Genomic DNA, 17,327 nt, shown 5'->3' with positions numbered 1-17,327 from the left:
AAGGTACCTTCTGATTGGGTAAAAGCAGTAATTGCACCTATCTATAAGCAAAGGAACAGGAATGATTGCAACAACTATCGAGGTATCTCATTGATTAGTGTACCAGGCAAAGTATTCACTGGCATCTTGGAAGGGAGGGTGCGATCAGTCGTTGAGAGGAAGTTGGATGAAAACCAGTGTGGTTTCAGACCACAGAGAGGCTGTCAGGATCAGATTTTCAGTATGCGCCAGGCAATTGAAAAATGCTACGAGAGGAATAGGCAGTTGTGTTTGTTTCGTAGATCTAGAGAAAGCATATGACAGGGTACCGAGGGAAAAGATGTTCGCTATACTGGGGGACTATGGAATTAAAGGTAGATTATTAAAATCAATCAAAGGCATTTATGTTGACAATTGGGCTTCGGTGAGAATTGATGGTAGAATGAGTTCTTGGTTCAGGGTACTTACAGGAGTTAGTCAAGGCTGTAATCTTTCACCTTTGCTGTTCGTAGTTTACATGGATCATCTGCTGAAAGGTATAAAATGGCAGGGAGGGATTCAGTTAGGTGGAAATGTTTGGCCTATGCTGACGACTTGGTCTTAATGGCAGACTGTGCCGAAAGCCTGCAGTCCTATATCTTGGAACTTGAAAATAGGTGCAATGAGTATGGTATGAAAATTAGCCTCTTGAAGACTAAATTGATGTCAGTAGGTAAGAAATTCAACAGAATTGAATTTCAGATTGGTGATACAAAGCTAGAACTGGTCAATAATTTCAAGTATTTGGATTGTGTGTTCTCCCAGGATGGTAATATAGTGAGATTGAATCAAGGTGTAGTAAGCTAATGCAGTGAGCTCGCAGTTGCAATCAGTAATATTCTGTAAGAAGGAAGTCAGCTCCCAGACGAAACTATCTTTACAGCGGTCTGTTTACAGACTAACTTTGCTTTACGGGAGCGAAAGCTGGGTGGACTCAGGATATCTTATTCATAAGTTAGAAGCAACAGACATGAAAGTAGCAAGAATGATTGCTCTTACAAACTGGTGGGTACAATGGCAGGAGGGTATTCGGAATGAGGAGATAAAGGCTAATTTAGGAATGAACTCGATGGATGAAGCTGTACGCATAAACCGGCTTCAGTGGTGGGGTCATGTGAGGCGAGTGGAGGAGGATAGGTTACCTGGGAGAATAATGGACTCTGCTATGGAGGGTAAGAGAAGTAGAGGGAGACCAAGACGACGATGGTTAGACTCGGTTTCTAACGATTTAAAGATAAGAGGTATAGAACTAAATGAGGCCACAACACTAGTTGCAAATCGAGGATTGTGGCGACGTTTATTAAATTCAGAGGCTTGCAGACTGAACGCTGAAAGGCATAACAGTCTATAATGATAATGTATGTTTTAGAGTTCTTGTTAAGTTGTCAGAGACTTTTGTGAGATTCAAAGCTTAATGTAGAATTCTCCTCATTTATTACTGTTAAAGCAGTGCCTCTTTTTTCTCTCTCTAGTTGTTGTAGGCCTATCTGTGCTGTTTGAAGTTATTCTTCCCATGTCTGATGTGGTTGTTTTAGTTGCCTTTTGAAAATCTACCATTACCCACAAGTTGGTACCTAGTTTTCTTCTTTGAGTAGGTTTATTTTTTGTATGTATTATATTCGGAAAGATACCTCTGTTGTCTTTGCCTTTAACACTGATTTAACTTATGTAGATTTAGGTTCATCACAGACATCAGACAGACAAATGTATACCCCAAAATCAACATTAGTCTTATCTTTCATCTTAATCTAGTGATTGTAAGGTATAGTTCCACCAAGTGTTAAGAGAAGTAAAAGAGCCAAAATTGGGTCAAGATATCGGAGCTGAGATTTTTATTGTTTTTGCTTCTCTAACATATGACAAACATTTCACTGAAAAATGGAAAAGTAAATTATTTGGTGTAGGAAACTGAAAAATTATTTGTAAGTTACCTTGGAACTCTAAAAGGAGATATGAGTTTACAGATCAGAACAAGGCCAAAGACCTTTGCAAGGTTTTATCAGTTTCAGGTGTTATATGACCTTTAATTTTCTTTGTGGAATATGTATGAATTGACCACTGTCATTGTTTTTGCTATAAACTGTATTGTCACATTCACTTTCCCTTTCCTTCTGCATATGAAACTAGAAGTGAAATTGTGTTTCACTTCATGATCTGAAGGCTACAACTTTCTCCACTGCCTGGAGCTTGGTGAGTCCAGAATATCATAGTGAAATGTACTTCTGTTTTCATTGGCTCTGGTGGCTGTTCTCTTATGTTCTTGAAACATTGGTTGTTTGAGTTCATATCTTATGTTCGCATATGTTATTATTTAGTGCAACTGAAGCTGTTGGTAGTTAAATATGCATATTTTCTTTTAATTATTTCTGTTGTGTTTAATGTGTGTAAGACACATTGGTTATATTATATAGCCCAAGGTGGTATTTATGTTCTGTTAAAATATGACTGACCATATCTTGAACTTTTTTTTTTTCGTTGATGGAATATTGAACTCTGTACATTTGGTTATTTCAGCAGGTGATTGAAGAGGATGGCCAGAGATGTACACCTTTGATTGTGGCAGCAAGACATGGTCATGAGAAAGTAGTCATAATGCTTCTATCGAAATTTAGCCCTGACATTGAACAGGAAGGAACTGTCAAGTTTGATGGCTATGTGATTGAAGGTGCTAGTGCTCTGTGGTGTGCAGCTGGTAAGTTATATTGCTTGATTAGCAGTTAGCATGAGTGAATTTCTTTAGAGCTAGGGCTGAAAAATATTGACATTTCTTAAATTTGAAAAGATTTTTAATTACGAACACAAAATACACTCGCAGATACATTTCACAAAATCACTCTTTTTTAAAAAAATTGACAAAACATAGTTTTTTTTTTTGCATTTATCATGCAGTCGGTTTTTCCAAAACTGTACCAGTATTTTAGTAAAAACAGGAAAAGAAGAGATGACTATTTTAGCTTGACCTTAATCTCTACAGTCAGCATGTAGATAGACCTATTAGGGTAGGAAAATTAAAACTGAAAACTGTTTCTTTCTATCTCTAAAAGAGCATACATATTGCTGAATAATTACTGAAGGGATGTAGATTAAATTTAAACTTGAAACTTGAAAATAATTTCCTCCATTAGTTGCGGAGGATTTCATTCCACTAAGGAAGGGGTGATCCAGTTCGTGAATAATGCGATCCATCATACAGAGTATTCCCAAAACATGGTTCTGTTGATTTTATTAACGACTGCAAAATCAAATTGCATGATATTATTTTCCTCTAGACGACAAGTATCCCTTTCTTCAGCAACAATCTGTATTTTAATAAAAAATATAGATGAAATTACTGTATTTTTTAAATCACCTCTCAACCCACAGGATAAGGCTTCATAGGCTGCCAGTTGGAAACTCCTGCTTTAGGGTATCATGCAACTTTTTTTTTTTTTTTTTTTTTTACACAATTTATTTTACGTTGCATTGACACAGGTAGGTCTTATGGCGACAGTGGGATAGGAAAGGCCTAGGAGTGGGAAGGAAGCGGCCGTGGCCTTAATTAAGGAACAGGCCCAGCATTTGCGTGGTGTGAAAATGGGAAACCACAGGAAAACCATCTTCAGGGTTGCCGACAGTGGGGTTCGAACCCACTATCTCCTGGGTGCAAGCTCACAGCTGCGCACCCCTAACCGGACGGCCAACTCGCTCGGTCAACTTATTTTTCGTAATGTGTGTTGATCTAGACAGTGTTCACACTTCTGTATGGAAGGAAGTGATAAGTTAGTGTATAGATAGTTTTAAAATATTTACTTAGAATTCATAGAACCAAGCAAGTGGCCCATGATTTAGGTCACGTGGCTGTCAGCTAGCATTCGGGAGATAGCGGGTTTGACCTTACTGTTGCAGCCCTGAAAGTGGTTTTCCGTGGTTTCCCATTTTTTGCACCTGGCTGTACCTTAATTAAGGCCACAGTCACTTCCCACCACTAGCCCTTTCCTCTGCCATTGTCACCTATCTGTGTCGGCACGACATAAAGCAAATTATGATTATGTTAGCATCCTAATGTATATTACTTTTTATATATTGCTATGAAAAAGAGCAGTTGTACAGGGCGAGTCCCGCAAGGGTTGCCATCCTTCCTGCATGCTATGGGTAGGTATCGCCATCACACTGTTCCTGTGTGCCCGTAGAAAACTCACCTTTGATCAATGGATAATCATATTGAGAGACAGATAGAAAAACAATAAAACTTACACTATTGCAGTAAGTGTTGAAAATGCTCTCCCTTCACTCGTAGCAAGCGTTGTAGCATGTTGTGTTGATATTCCAGGTTACTCTATGCAATTCAGCCTCGTTTGTCGGGTCTTTTATATCCAGCTCCATGGCTAAATGGTCAACGTTGAAGCCTTCGGTTCAGAGAATCCTGGGTTTGATTCCCGGCCGGGTCAGAGATTTTAATCACGTGATTCATTCTTCTGGCTTGGGGACTGGGTGTTTTTGTTTGTCCCAACGTTCTCCTTTTCATATTCGGACAACACACCACACTACCAACCACCACTGAAACACGCAATATTGATTACACCCCTCTACATAGGGTTGGCGTCAGGTAGGGTATCCGGCCGTTAAATAGGTCCAAATCCATATGTGCGACAGCACCAGCAGTCCTTGCTTCCACTTGTCGGCCTGTGTGCTGTACAGAAGCTTATCACAGACTAGCTAAGGCCATGACATTACTCGGCGAGCTATTGCATCATCCACTCATCCCCAGACACTACACAGGGAATAACCGGCAACTCAGCTGAGGCTCGCACTAGTCCTATATATAGATAGGAACATGAAAAGGAACACACAATGGCGGGTCAGTGTGGAATTGGGGGCAAGGACAGACAACTAACACTAAAGAACAAGAACAGTTTCCATATCTTCAAAAAACTAACCAAAGAAAGTATTGCATATAGAACATTTTGTATTTCAGGATAAAATGTACCAGGCAAGTGGCCGCACGGTTTGGGTCATTTAGCTATCAGCCTGCATTCGGGAGATAGTGGGTTTGAACCCCACTGGTGGTTTCGCACGTTCACACCAGGCGGCTCTAGCTGCCTCTGTGGATCCGTGGTAGAGTGTCGGCCTCCGAATCCCAAGATAGCGGGTTCAAATCCGGCAGAGGTAGTCGGATTTTTGAAGGGCGGAAAAAAGTCCATTCGACACTCCATGTCGTACGATGTCGGCATGTAAAAGATCTCTGATGATACATTTGGTATTTACCCGACAAAATTAATTAAATCTCAGCCATTAGACGCCCAAGAGAGATCCGGTTTACTCTGTCTGCCATCTAGCGGACCTAGAGTAAAACGGAACGTCGAAATTGACGAGCAGACAGCCAGATGGCGTCAAATCGAAATGTCTGCACATGGTAGCTGAGACCATACGATTATTATTATTATTCTTATTATTATTATTATTACCAGGCCACAGTTGCTTCCTTCCCACTCCTAGCCCTTTCTTATGTCATTATTGCCCTGAGGCTTATCTGTGTTAGTGCAATATAAAGCAAATTGTAAAAAAAAATTCTGGTTCAAATGTAACAGAAAGCTGTATTTTCTGTAATAGTATAAAGCACAAACAAACAAATGCTGAAATATTTTAGAGATAAACGATGATTCAGATGAGGAAAAAAGGTTTTCTTTATTAGCAAAAATGTCAGTACTAGGTTATCCGGTAGGCTACGTCTTGCAGAAGGTTGTATGCCAATGGGTGTAAGGTCCTGTAGAGTTTGTGGTGCTTTGAGAGAGCAGATGTTGCTTTTCAACAACGTCCATGCATGTTCAATGCAATTGATATCTGTAGATGATGCTGGCTGGGTCATTCTTTCCAAGTGCCCATTTGCGAAGTTGACTTAGTGAAAACAAGCATTATCATCCATTGAAGTGAAACTTGTTCCAGTGAATGCTCCAAATCCACAAACAGTGATGTTAATGATGGTTTACTCACACTGTTGTGTATTCATATTCGCCTGGTGTGAAAATGAGAAATGAAGTGAAATGTCGTATGGCTTTTAGTGCCGGGATATCCCAATGAGAAATGATGCACAACGAATCCTCTCGGCTTTCTAGACCGGGGTCGCTATCTCACCATCAATAGCTCCTCGATTCTAATCACATAGGCTGAGTGGACCTCGAACCAGCCATCAGATCCAGGTAAAAATCTGTGACCTGGCCGGGATCGAACCCAGGGCCTCCAGGTAAGAGGCAGGCACGCTACCGCTACACCACAGGGCCGGCGGAAACTGACACCATGGTGACCCAAACTGTGTAGCCAACTTGCTCATCCTTGCAGCTAATGCTTTTGGGAATATCAAAGCTGGGGAAGGTTCTGGAAGTTTGTTTAAGAAAGTTATGTTGGAAGAGCTTGTTTATATTTTCCTATGTTTTGGTCTGTTTGATCTAATGGGGAAAGTGTTCTCTTTCCAGTTGTTGATTTGTTGTGATAGACGAGGAGCATCGTTTCAAATCGTATTAAGTACACAGATTATAATTTTACAGGAAGTTAAAAAAACATTTTACTTCCTAACCAAATAAGACATGTCAAAATTCTAAACGGCAAAATCTAGGTATTGAGGTTATGTTCCCGAATCAGTCATGATTAAAATCATTTCCCAGTACATGAAGGCGTCGTTCTAATTATAAAATTGCATTAATACGTTTTGAACCAATTCACTGAACAAAATACGTTTTGATACAACCTTTTATTCACATAATACGATTTGAAACGTTCATTTGATTCCAAAGATTTTTATTTGCTTTATTGTTAGCTACAGCGCATCATGTACAGTAAATTAAGTTATTAACACATTGTTCATACTACATGGATGTTTACAGTCTTGCAAGCAATACTTCTTCCTCATGCAAAAAGTCAGTCGTCATCATGAGTTGGCCTATCATTATCTGACGTTGAACCGATGTTTAGTGCTGAAATATAAAATTGTAAACTGTCAAACTCCTTCCAGTTGTCTCCAAATCTGGTTTTCAGCAGGTTCTCGACATCCAGTTTTTTAGCGTCAGGTAATGCTCTCGGTTTATCGATTACGAGAGGTTCATGTACCTGGCCCAGCCTTATGCCTCGTTTTGAGGGGTCATCAAACCTGCAAGTCGGTTCCATCTTTATTGTAATGTGGTAATGGCCACTTTTCTCGCTTTTCTTCAGAATCACTGTCTTCATTTCTTTAATCCCGTCCAATTTCTTAAAACGCCCTGGCGAGGATCTTGTAGTCCCTTATAACCCATTCTTTTCCTAGATGTTTTACAGTCCCCACAGACTGATGGATCTTTCAGTATTCCTCGGGAGTAACGATGTCAGAGCACATAAGAAGAATCTTTTCTACAACACCAAAAACCTTGTCTGCGGGTAAAAAGGAATGTCCTCTGACAGGAAAGATGACAACAATCGTGGAAACGTTAACGGGTGCTTTGGTTTGTAGCCAGTAAACTAGAGCATGGATAACATGCATGTTCTTGTTTTGATGGTGATGATGATGATGCTTGTTGTTTAGAGGGGCCTAACATCTAGGTCATCGGGCCCTATGGTACGAAATGAGATGGAATGGGATTACAATTTAAAAGTACAAAATTCATCCACTGACCCGAATTCAAAACGTGATGATGAGGAATGAATTGATGAATATGAATTTAAAACAATCCGTGGATAAGGCGCGCAATGCCTCACATTCCCAGAAACAAAATTACTGACCAAGGGACTACTTCCAAAGCCCAATCCTGAATCGATGATGCTTGTCTGAATGGGTCAATATCTATGTCAACGATCCCACGTAATGGTACTTAATCACTAGTAAAGGAGAACCATGATATTTCTCAAGCTGCGGTACTAATCAAAGGTAGCGTAAACTCACGGTGTTCCAAACATTAAGGTACTACTCAAAAGTATTATACGTCGTAAAGGTAAGGCAGACCTATGGTGTTTCTCACACAATGGCGCCACTCATAGCCAACGCAAGCCAACGCAAATCAATGTGGTTCCTCACCTAGGTGTACTAATCATGGGCGCCGGTATTCCCGCAGTGTTCCTCACATAGTGGGTACTAATCACAGGTAACGCAGACCCACAGTGTCGCTCATATAGTGGTACAACTCACAGGCAACACCCAGACCCGTGGTGTTGCTCACATGGGTACGACTCACGGATGCTGGAAACCCACAGTGAACCCCGGTTGACTGCTACGAATCACAAAACTATTCAGTACCTAACAGAGTGGTACTTCTCGCAAGTAAAAGCGACCCATGGTGTTCCCCACGTGATGGTACTAATCAAAAGTAGTTTCATGGTTCTAATACAATCATCCCTTGGTCGCTCCTTTTAATCGCCTCTCACATCAGGCAGGGGATACCGTGGGTGTATTATTCGTCTGTGTCCCCCACCCACAGGGGGTAGAGAGAGAGAAAAAAGAAGAAAAACAAAGGGATCCGTCACTTCAGAAAATGAAGTAATCGGACGGAAAAAGGCAAGGGCCACGGAGCATGAAAATGAAAGACTCCCTAGGTCTCGAATGCTCTAATACCGTCGGGGTCGGAAAAGAACAAGATTTGACCAAGGGAGTTTGGACAGAATAGATGAAAGTGAGGAGCCTGGCACAAGTAAGTGGAAGCAATGCCAGGAATGAGCTAAGGGCCCCGTGGTCGCCAATCCACACTCCCAAGTTGAGAGCCCCTTGGGCTCCTTTTAGTCGCCTCTTATGACAGGCAGGGGATACCGCGGGTGTATTCTACATGTGCGTCTCCCACCTGCAGGGGGTAGTGTGTTTGGTCCGCAAGAGGTGTTTTATTTCCCTCACGTCCGCCGGCAAGTCGGTTAGGACCCCCCCCTATCCGCCACCTGGGACGTGCCACGTGGGAGTATCACCTCTCCCCATGCTACGCCAGCGTAGTAGGTTCGTGGTGTTCTTGTTTTGGCCTCCACATCCGTCTGCGAACAGCCTGATACTGGTGATCGATTTATTGAAATGTACCTCATCTAAAAACGAAGTGACACCTGATGACACCTCGTTTGGCCCTCTTCCAGCCTCAGTCACATTCCATACATAAAATTTTGGATTGTGAATACTGACATCGCTAACACACGGTGCGTAAAATGATATTTGGCGCGAATAGAATGCATCGCCAATTGATAATTTGGGAAGTGGTTGTACCTGGCAAATCAGAGCAGAAGGACATTGTGTCAGTTTGTGAAAAGCCTGTGAGCAAATTTTACCTGCTCCCAAACCGGCTAGTAAATGGTTCTTTTTATCACTATCTTTTTCAGATTTAATCTGAAAGAGAATTCGTGCGCAGTAACCACAAGCATCCGTGGATGGCGTCCCAAACCCAATGTTGATCTGTATACGGAAAATATTCTGGAAGAACCACTTTTTCATTTTCAGGTCCGTGGAAACACTCTGCTATGGGTAAGTGGCCTTCCATGGTGATCAAATGAGAAAGGGCATGCACGCAGTACCACACTGTCAAGTACAATATAAAAATAGCGGGAACAGTCAACAAAAGAGCTGGATAAATGCAGGCTGGGAAAGATTATCATGAACATAATACGTTTTGAACCGTTCGCCGTGGTACATATAATACGATTTGTTCTGAATCATATTTTTCAGCACTGAATTCCTATGGGAAAGAATACGAAATGACCCGATCTAACTCAACAGCGTTAAAGAGCATATCCTAATTGGCGGAAAAACACGTCAAAACATATTCTGACCTCAACTGCATTTAATACATCTTGAAACGATGCTCCTCAGATGTCAGTTTGTCTTCTGATCTTTGTATTGGCAGATATGAACCTTAAAATTGTTGTTTTATTGAGATCTAGAGCCCGGATTATATGTATTTACATATTCTGTTTCTATATACAGTAGAAGCCCGATATAGCGTCTACGGTCGTATAACGAGAACTCCATCAAATTTTTCTATCCCTTCAAAATTCCTGTATTAAACTGTGTATTATCCTTCGGTTACAGCGAGAGCCTCAACACTGACACATTCATTATTACGAGCGATTAAGCATGCACGATTTTTCCAGTACTGATATTTATGCACCCAGCCATTATATTGCATGCTATCGATCATCTTCGGTATCGTTTCCTCGCTATGTCCACTAGCAAGCTCTCTCGTTGGCATTCGAAGGCAATGTCGGAGTTGATTAGTAATACCCGTCGACAGCAGTTGTTAAAAATGTCAAAAACGTATCAGATGTAAGGCTTTTCAGGCGTTTGTGAACTCGTTAAGAATAAAGGCAGAAGTAAACGGTCGCTTAATTTAAAGTATAGATAAGAAATGTGTTTTTCCACCATTCAATACACAATTTATTTTAATAGATTAAGCTAGTACCGGTTTCGGCCCTTTAACGGCCATCATCAGCTAGTACATGTTTTGTTTTAGCCATTAGACAATACACAAGTTGTTATTGTATTAGGCATCCGGATGTCTAATGGGGGATGGAAATGTATACAATAGCATATAATTAAAATATCAGTAGTCAGGGTAAAAAGTTACAAATAGAACATGAGTATGTAAAACATATTAAAAACACACAGGCCAAAATATATAACATTTAAAAAGTTACAACACATTAAAATGGTACGTATAGGTAGACACTTGTTAAAATTTTCAATTCATGCTATATAGATTCCATTCTTCTGTCCTCTGTGCAGTTCCTTTGCTTCTAAGTTATGTTGAATTTTAGTTGCATAAGGTAATCTTCGAGGACATTCTGAAACTGGTGTACGTCTTATTGATATGGGCCTTTGTCATGAAGAAATTTTGTTATGTTATATATCCCAACTTGTGATATACTATGGCAAGTTTCAATATAGCAAACAGCAGGTCTCGAGCTTGTATTTAGAAGTAGTCGGTGGCAACACCTCTCTCGTCTATGTTTGTTCTTGTAGTCTGTAAAGATAAGGTGATATAAGTATGCCGGTAGTGTGTGTATGAAGGAATGCCTAGTGTGTGTATGGAAAGAGTACTTACTATAGTTGTTGTGGAGGTCTTGTGCCGATGTGTTTGAAGGCTTGTTGTGTTCTACTGCGGGTGCGTCTGGGGCTCATATTAGCTATGGAGGGGAATGTAGGTGGAGGGGAAGAAGGAGTGGCCGTTGGAGAAGTAGGGGCGGGGTCAGGCTTGTGATTCGTTGGTTTGTTAGAGCGTGTGTTTACTATTTTGAGGTAATCATTCTTTAATGTCGGAATGGCTTTGTCAAAAATGATGCTGGTTTTTTCATTAATATCATTAATGTTATGATTGGGGTTGGCGTATTGGTCTAAAGAAATGTAGAAATCTTCGGTTATGTTGAGCAGGGGGCCCTTGGAGTTTATATTTAGTATCGTCATGTCGTTATTGATGTTTGTGAAACTATGCTTGGATTCTTCTACATGTTGGCCTATTGATGAGAAATGGTTATGTTTTACTGCATTTATATGTTCATTGTAGCGGATGGTGAAGTTTCTGCCTGTACGTCCTATGTAACTTATGTCACAGTTGTTACATTTGATACGGAAGACACCTGATTGGTTGTATTTATTGTTATTATTGACTGTTTTAGTGTTATGTATAATGTTGGTACTACTGTGTGTGGTTTTGAATACTGTTTTTATGTTGTGCTTCTTGAAAATATTAGTTATAGTATATATGTGGGTGACTACAAGAACAAACATAGACGAGAGAGGTGTTGCCACCGACTACTTCTAAATACAAGCTCGAGACCTGCTGTTTGCTATATTGAAACTTGCCATAGTATATCACAAGTTGGGATATATAACATAACAAAATTTCTTCATGACAAAGGCCCATATCAATAAGACGTACACCAGTTTCAGAATGTTCTCGAAGATTACCTTACGCAACTAAAATTCAACATAACTTAGAAGCAAAGGAACTGCACAGAGGACAGAAGAATGGAATCTATATAGCATGAATTGAAAATTTTAACAAGTGTCTACCTATACGTACCATTTTAATGTGTTGTAACTTTTTAAATGTTATATATTTTGGCCTGTGTGTTTTTAATATGTTTTACATACTCATGTTCTATTTGTAACTTTTTACCCTGACTACTGATATTTTAATTATATGCTATTGTATACATTTCCATCCCCCATTAGACATCCGGATGCCTAATACAATAACAACTTGTGTATTGTCTAATGGCTAAAACAAAACATGTACTAGCTGATGATGGCCGTTAAAGGGCCGAAACCGGTACTAGCTTAATCTATTAAAATAAATTGTGTATTGAATGGTGGAAAAACACATTTCTTATCTAGACTTTGAATCTGTCAATACGGAAAATGAAATTTATAAATAATAATACGGAAGCCAACCAGGCAAAACGTAAGGCATTTAAATATCAGAACTTGAAAATTAAACTAATGAACACAACCAAAAGCATTGCCTTTTTGAAGGAATGCCTTTCAAACAACTTAACACCGAAATTTCTCCAGAAATACAATAATAAACACAGATGAACTGCTCAGACACGCAAAACACAAAACAGGACTAACGAAATTTGGTTAAAAGAAGAAATAAAATTCCTATATCGTAAGAAACAACACCTTAATAATGAACTTTACTCAACACACCTGAAAGCATCCCATGAACTCCCACATAGCTATTGGAATTACTTTCAACGAATTTCCAGAGAAAAAATAGAAGACTTAGCCATAAAGAAACAAAACACACTAAACAAAAAACTGGAAACACTGAAACAACAACAAAGCAAACCAAAGCCACTAACCATAATCCAAAACAAAGATCCCTCTCTTCCTAACAAGGATTCCCATCATAAATTCCATCCGCCTATAAAAAATCTTACGCAAACCGTATTTGACGACATAGAAACGGATATATTGAACAGGGGACCCAAACACAACTGGGGTAATGCATCATCCTACCAGAATATAATAACTACCATTACCGAAACAGAACTTGCTTTACAAAAGATCCCATATGACATACGAGACGAAGTAAGACACGAAATCAGTAGAAAGATCCCGCAATACATCAATAGCATCCACAATAATAACCCAAACATGAATACCACCAATAGATCGAACTTAAACAAACTTAAAAATAAAATAAAACAGAACAATCTACTAGTAACGAAGGCCGACAAAGGCAACACTACGGTCATTATGGATAAAAATGAATACATAACAAAGACTAAAAAATGTTTCCAAGACAATACTTTTTCTATTAAAGGCCGAGATCCAACCAACAACATACAAAGGAATTTAAAAATTTTACTTAAAAACACACACTTTCTTCTCACCGAAACTGAATCTGCTAAACTCATAACAATGACCCCCCAATTACCGTCTGCGAAAGCCTACCCAAAAATACATAAAGAAGACGTACCTATGAGACCAATTATAAACTATAGAGCCAGTCCAACCTACAAATTATCGCAATTTATCCAAAAAAATTTTAAAAAGCACTATACATTTTTAGCAAACAAAACAATACTAAACTCAATAGATTTCTGCAACAGAACCAAAGAGCTAAAGATCGAACAACACCATACCCTTGCTTCATTTGACATAATAAATATGTACCCTAACATTCCTATTAAACAAACAATCAAAATAATAGAATCTAACCTAAAAAACAATAGCAACTTGAGCACCTTAGAAATAAACAAATTCATAAACTTACTTGAATTCGCCATAAACAATAACTATTTCAGATTTCACGGTACCATTTATCAGCAACAAGGCCTACCTATGGGGTCTCCTGCCTCCGGAATATTAGCAGAAATATATATAGATAACTTAGAACACACGTCAATCAAAGAAATAGATAATATATATTTTTGGTGCAGATTTGTTGACGATGTCTTCGTAGTTTTAGATAATAGATCCACTGACGCACAAACTATACTAGACAAGCTTAACACTCTAGATCCCCAAATTAAATTCACCAAAGAAACCGAAAATAACCGTACACTAAATTACCTAGACTTAACAACAACCAGACACGACAACCACTTATCTTACAAGATCTATAGGAAACCCACATACACCTCTAATACCATAAAAAATGACTCCATTCATCCCAATACACAAAAAAGAGCAGCCTATTATAGTATGATTTATAGAGCCTTTAACATCCCAACGACAACAGAAGACCAAAATAATGAATTGAAGTTAATCCACGACATAGCTAAACACAACGGATACAGCAAAGAAATGGTCAACAAAATCATTCACAAAATAAAATCACAACCTAAAACTAAATTAGCAAAAACAGCCAAACCCAAAAAAGACTATGCCCTATTTACCTTTAACAACACCCACATATATACTATAACTAATATTTTCAAGAAGCACAACATAAAAACAGTATTCAAAACCACACACAGTAGTACCAACATTATACATAACACTAAAACAGTCAATAATAACAATAAATACAACCAATCAGGTGTCTTCCGTATCAAATGTAACAACTGTGACATAAGTTACATAGGACGTACAGGCAGAAACTTCACCATCCGCTACAATGAACATATAAATGCAGTAAAACATAACCATTTCTCATCAATAGGCCAACATGTAGAAGAATCCAAGCATAGTTTCACAAACATCAATAACGACATGACGATACTAAATATAAACTCCAAGGGCCCCCTGCTCAACATAACCGAAGATTTCTACATTTCTTTAGACCAATACGCCAACCCCAATCATAACATTAATGATATTAATGAAAAAACCAGCATCATTTTTGACAAAGCCATTCCGACATTAAAGAATGATTACCTCAAAATAGTAAACACACGCTCTAACAAACCAACGAATCACAAGCCTGACCCCGCCCCTACTTCTCCAACGGCCACTCCTTCTTCCCCTCCACCTACATTCCCCTCCATAGCTAATATGAGCCCCAGACGCACCCGCAGTAGAACACAACAAGCCTTCAAACACATCGGCACAAGACCTCCACAACAACTATAGTAAGTACTCTTTCCATACACACACTAGGCATTCCTTCATACACACACTACCGGCATACTTATATCACCTTATCTTTATAGACTACAAGAACAAACATAGACGAGAGAGGTGTTGCCACCGACTACTTCTAAATACAAGCTCGAGACCTGCTGTTTGCTATATTGAAACTTGCCATAGTATATCACAAGTTGGGATATATAACATAACAAAATTTCTTCATGACAAAGGCCCATATCAATAAGACGTACACCAGTTTCAGAATGTTCTCGAAGATTACCTTACGCAACTAAAATTCAACATAACTTAGAAGCAAAGGAACTGCACAGAGGACAGAAGAATGGAATCTATATAGCATGAATTGAAAATTTTATCAAGTGTCTACCTATACGTACCATTTTAATGTGTTGTAACTTTTTAAATGTTATATATTTTGGCCTGTGTGTTTTTAATATGTTTTACATACTCATGTTCTATTTGTAACTTTTTACCCTGACTACTGATATTTTAATTATATGCTATTGTATACATTTCCATCCCCCATTAGACATCCGGATGCCTAATACAATAACAACTTGTGTATTGTCTAATGGCTAAAACAAAACATGTACTAGCTGATGATGGCCGTTAAAGGGCCGAAACCGGTACTAGCTTAATCTATTAAAATAAATTGTGTATTGAATGGTGGAAAAACACATTTCTTATCTAGACTTTGAATCTGTCAATACGGAAAATGAAATTTATAAATAATAATACGCTTAATTTAAATGCTAAATACTGCAGTTAAGTAAGAATACTATACACCTCAAGGTATGGCAGAGTGCATCATTGATTTCAGAGGTTAGTTTATATTTTCTCGCATCGGATTAAATTTCGGAAAGGCTATTATAATGTGAATTTATAGCGAGAAGGTATCACTTTTCTACTGGCGCTTGATATATGTTTTCATGGTACATACGCATTTAGGTTTATATTTTGAATAAGTGAGCTGAAGCGTTTGCCACAAAATGCGACCTTCGGTATCGTTTTCTGTTGTGAGCTCTCGTATAGACATTTGATTAGTAATACGTGTCAACTGCCCTTCCGTAGAGAAAATAAAAAATGAAAGAGGACAACTTGTTTTCGTAATAAATATGTAAATAATGTGATCGATGGCAGTTGTTAATCCATTAGAAATAAGGCTAAGTAAGCACTGATTTCAAAGGTTAGTTTATATTTCCTTGTGTCTCGTTAAATTTTGGAGAGGCTATTCCCATATACATTTTTAGTGAGATATCATTTCTCTACTGGCGTTTGGAATATGTTGTCATTATACATATAGTACAGTCATGTTAAGTTAGGTAACGCTGTTTGGATAAGAAAACAAACATTTGCCTTTTTTTAAAAAAAATATTTGTTTGTGGCGTCGGCCTGTAAAGATCTTTTGCCACTACTTTCACCATTTGTGAGGAACCTGCGTGTAAGTGGAATTGCGGAAGTGTAGAGTATTTAATGTGAGGCAAGGAACATTAAGGACGACACCAACACCCATTCCCCAGGTCAGGGATATTAATTACAATTAAAAACCCCTGACCCAGCTGGGAATCGAACCCAGGGCCGCTGCGAGACAGGCGGACACGTTTCCCCCTACACCCCGGGGCCGGACAACATTTTTCATGAAATGCGATCGATCATAGAACAGTATCATTTTCTCGCCATGTACACTTGCAAGCTCTATTGTCAACATTCGAAAGCAATGTTGGAGTCGATTAGTAATACCTGTTGACTGCTGTTCTCTAAAAGGACATTCAAAATGAAAGAGGAAAACATGTTTTTGTAATAAATGCGTAAATGACGTGGCCAATAACAGTTGTTAACTCGTTAGAAATAAAGGCTGAAGCAAATGTTATATACTGAAATTAAGTAAGAATGTGGTTCACCTCAAGATATGACAGAATACAAAACTGGTTTCAGAGGATAGTTTATATTTTCTTGCGTTTAGTTAAATTTTGGAATATTCCCATGTAAATTTGTAGCAAGGTGGTTATCATTTCTCTATGTGCACTTGAAATGTTTTGATGATGCTTATACAGTTAGGTTAGGTGTTGCTGTTTGAAAAAGAAAACTGAAATATTTGCCACAGAGTCCTCTGGAGTGATAATACAATTTTGTCAGATTAAAATTAAACATACACACTCGCACATAGTATCGGATTTCGAAAAATAACAAATGAGTAAGCCGTTGTGTGGATATCATTAACGAAAATGCAAGTTTCGAACAAACTGATTGCCATTTCTTACCAATTTTAATGTGTATGGGTTTTCCCCGAACTTTTAGAAAAATT

General features: G+C 38.7%; 1 protein-coding gene across 2 annotated transcripts in view; it reads left to right on the top strand.

Annotated features, from left to right (window-relative positions):
• Positions 1 to 17,327, top strand: part of Fem-1 (protein fem-1 homolog B) — a 79,553-nt gene that overhangs the window by 6,576 nt on the left and 55,650 nt on the right. The window contains exon 2 of one of the 2 annotated variants that reach the window (XM_067146734.2): positions 2,536 to 2,710. In XM_067146734.2, the coding sequence (XP_067002835.1) occupies positions 2,536 to 2,710 (175 nt within the window). Of the gene's footprint in view, positions 1 to 2,532; positions 2,711 to 17,327 lie in introns of both variants that reach the window. The other variant, XM_067146732.2, reaches the window with a different exon arrangement.

The sequence above is a fragment of the Anabrus simplex genome, chromosome 5 (assembly GCF_040414725.1).
Source record: "Anabrus simplex isolate iqAnaSimp1 chromosome 5, ASM4041472v1, whole genome shotgun sequence".
NCBI lineage: Eukaryota > Metazoa > Arthropoda > Insecta > Orthoptera > Tettigoniidae > Anabrus > Anabrus simplex.
The sequence above is the reverse complement of the archived record's forward strand: the minus strand, read 5'-3'. Positions and strand labels throughout refer to the sequence as shown.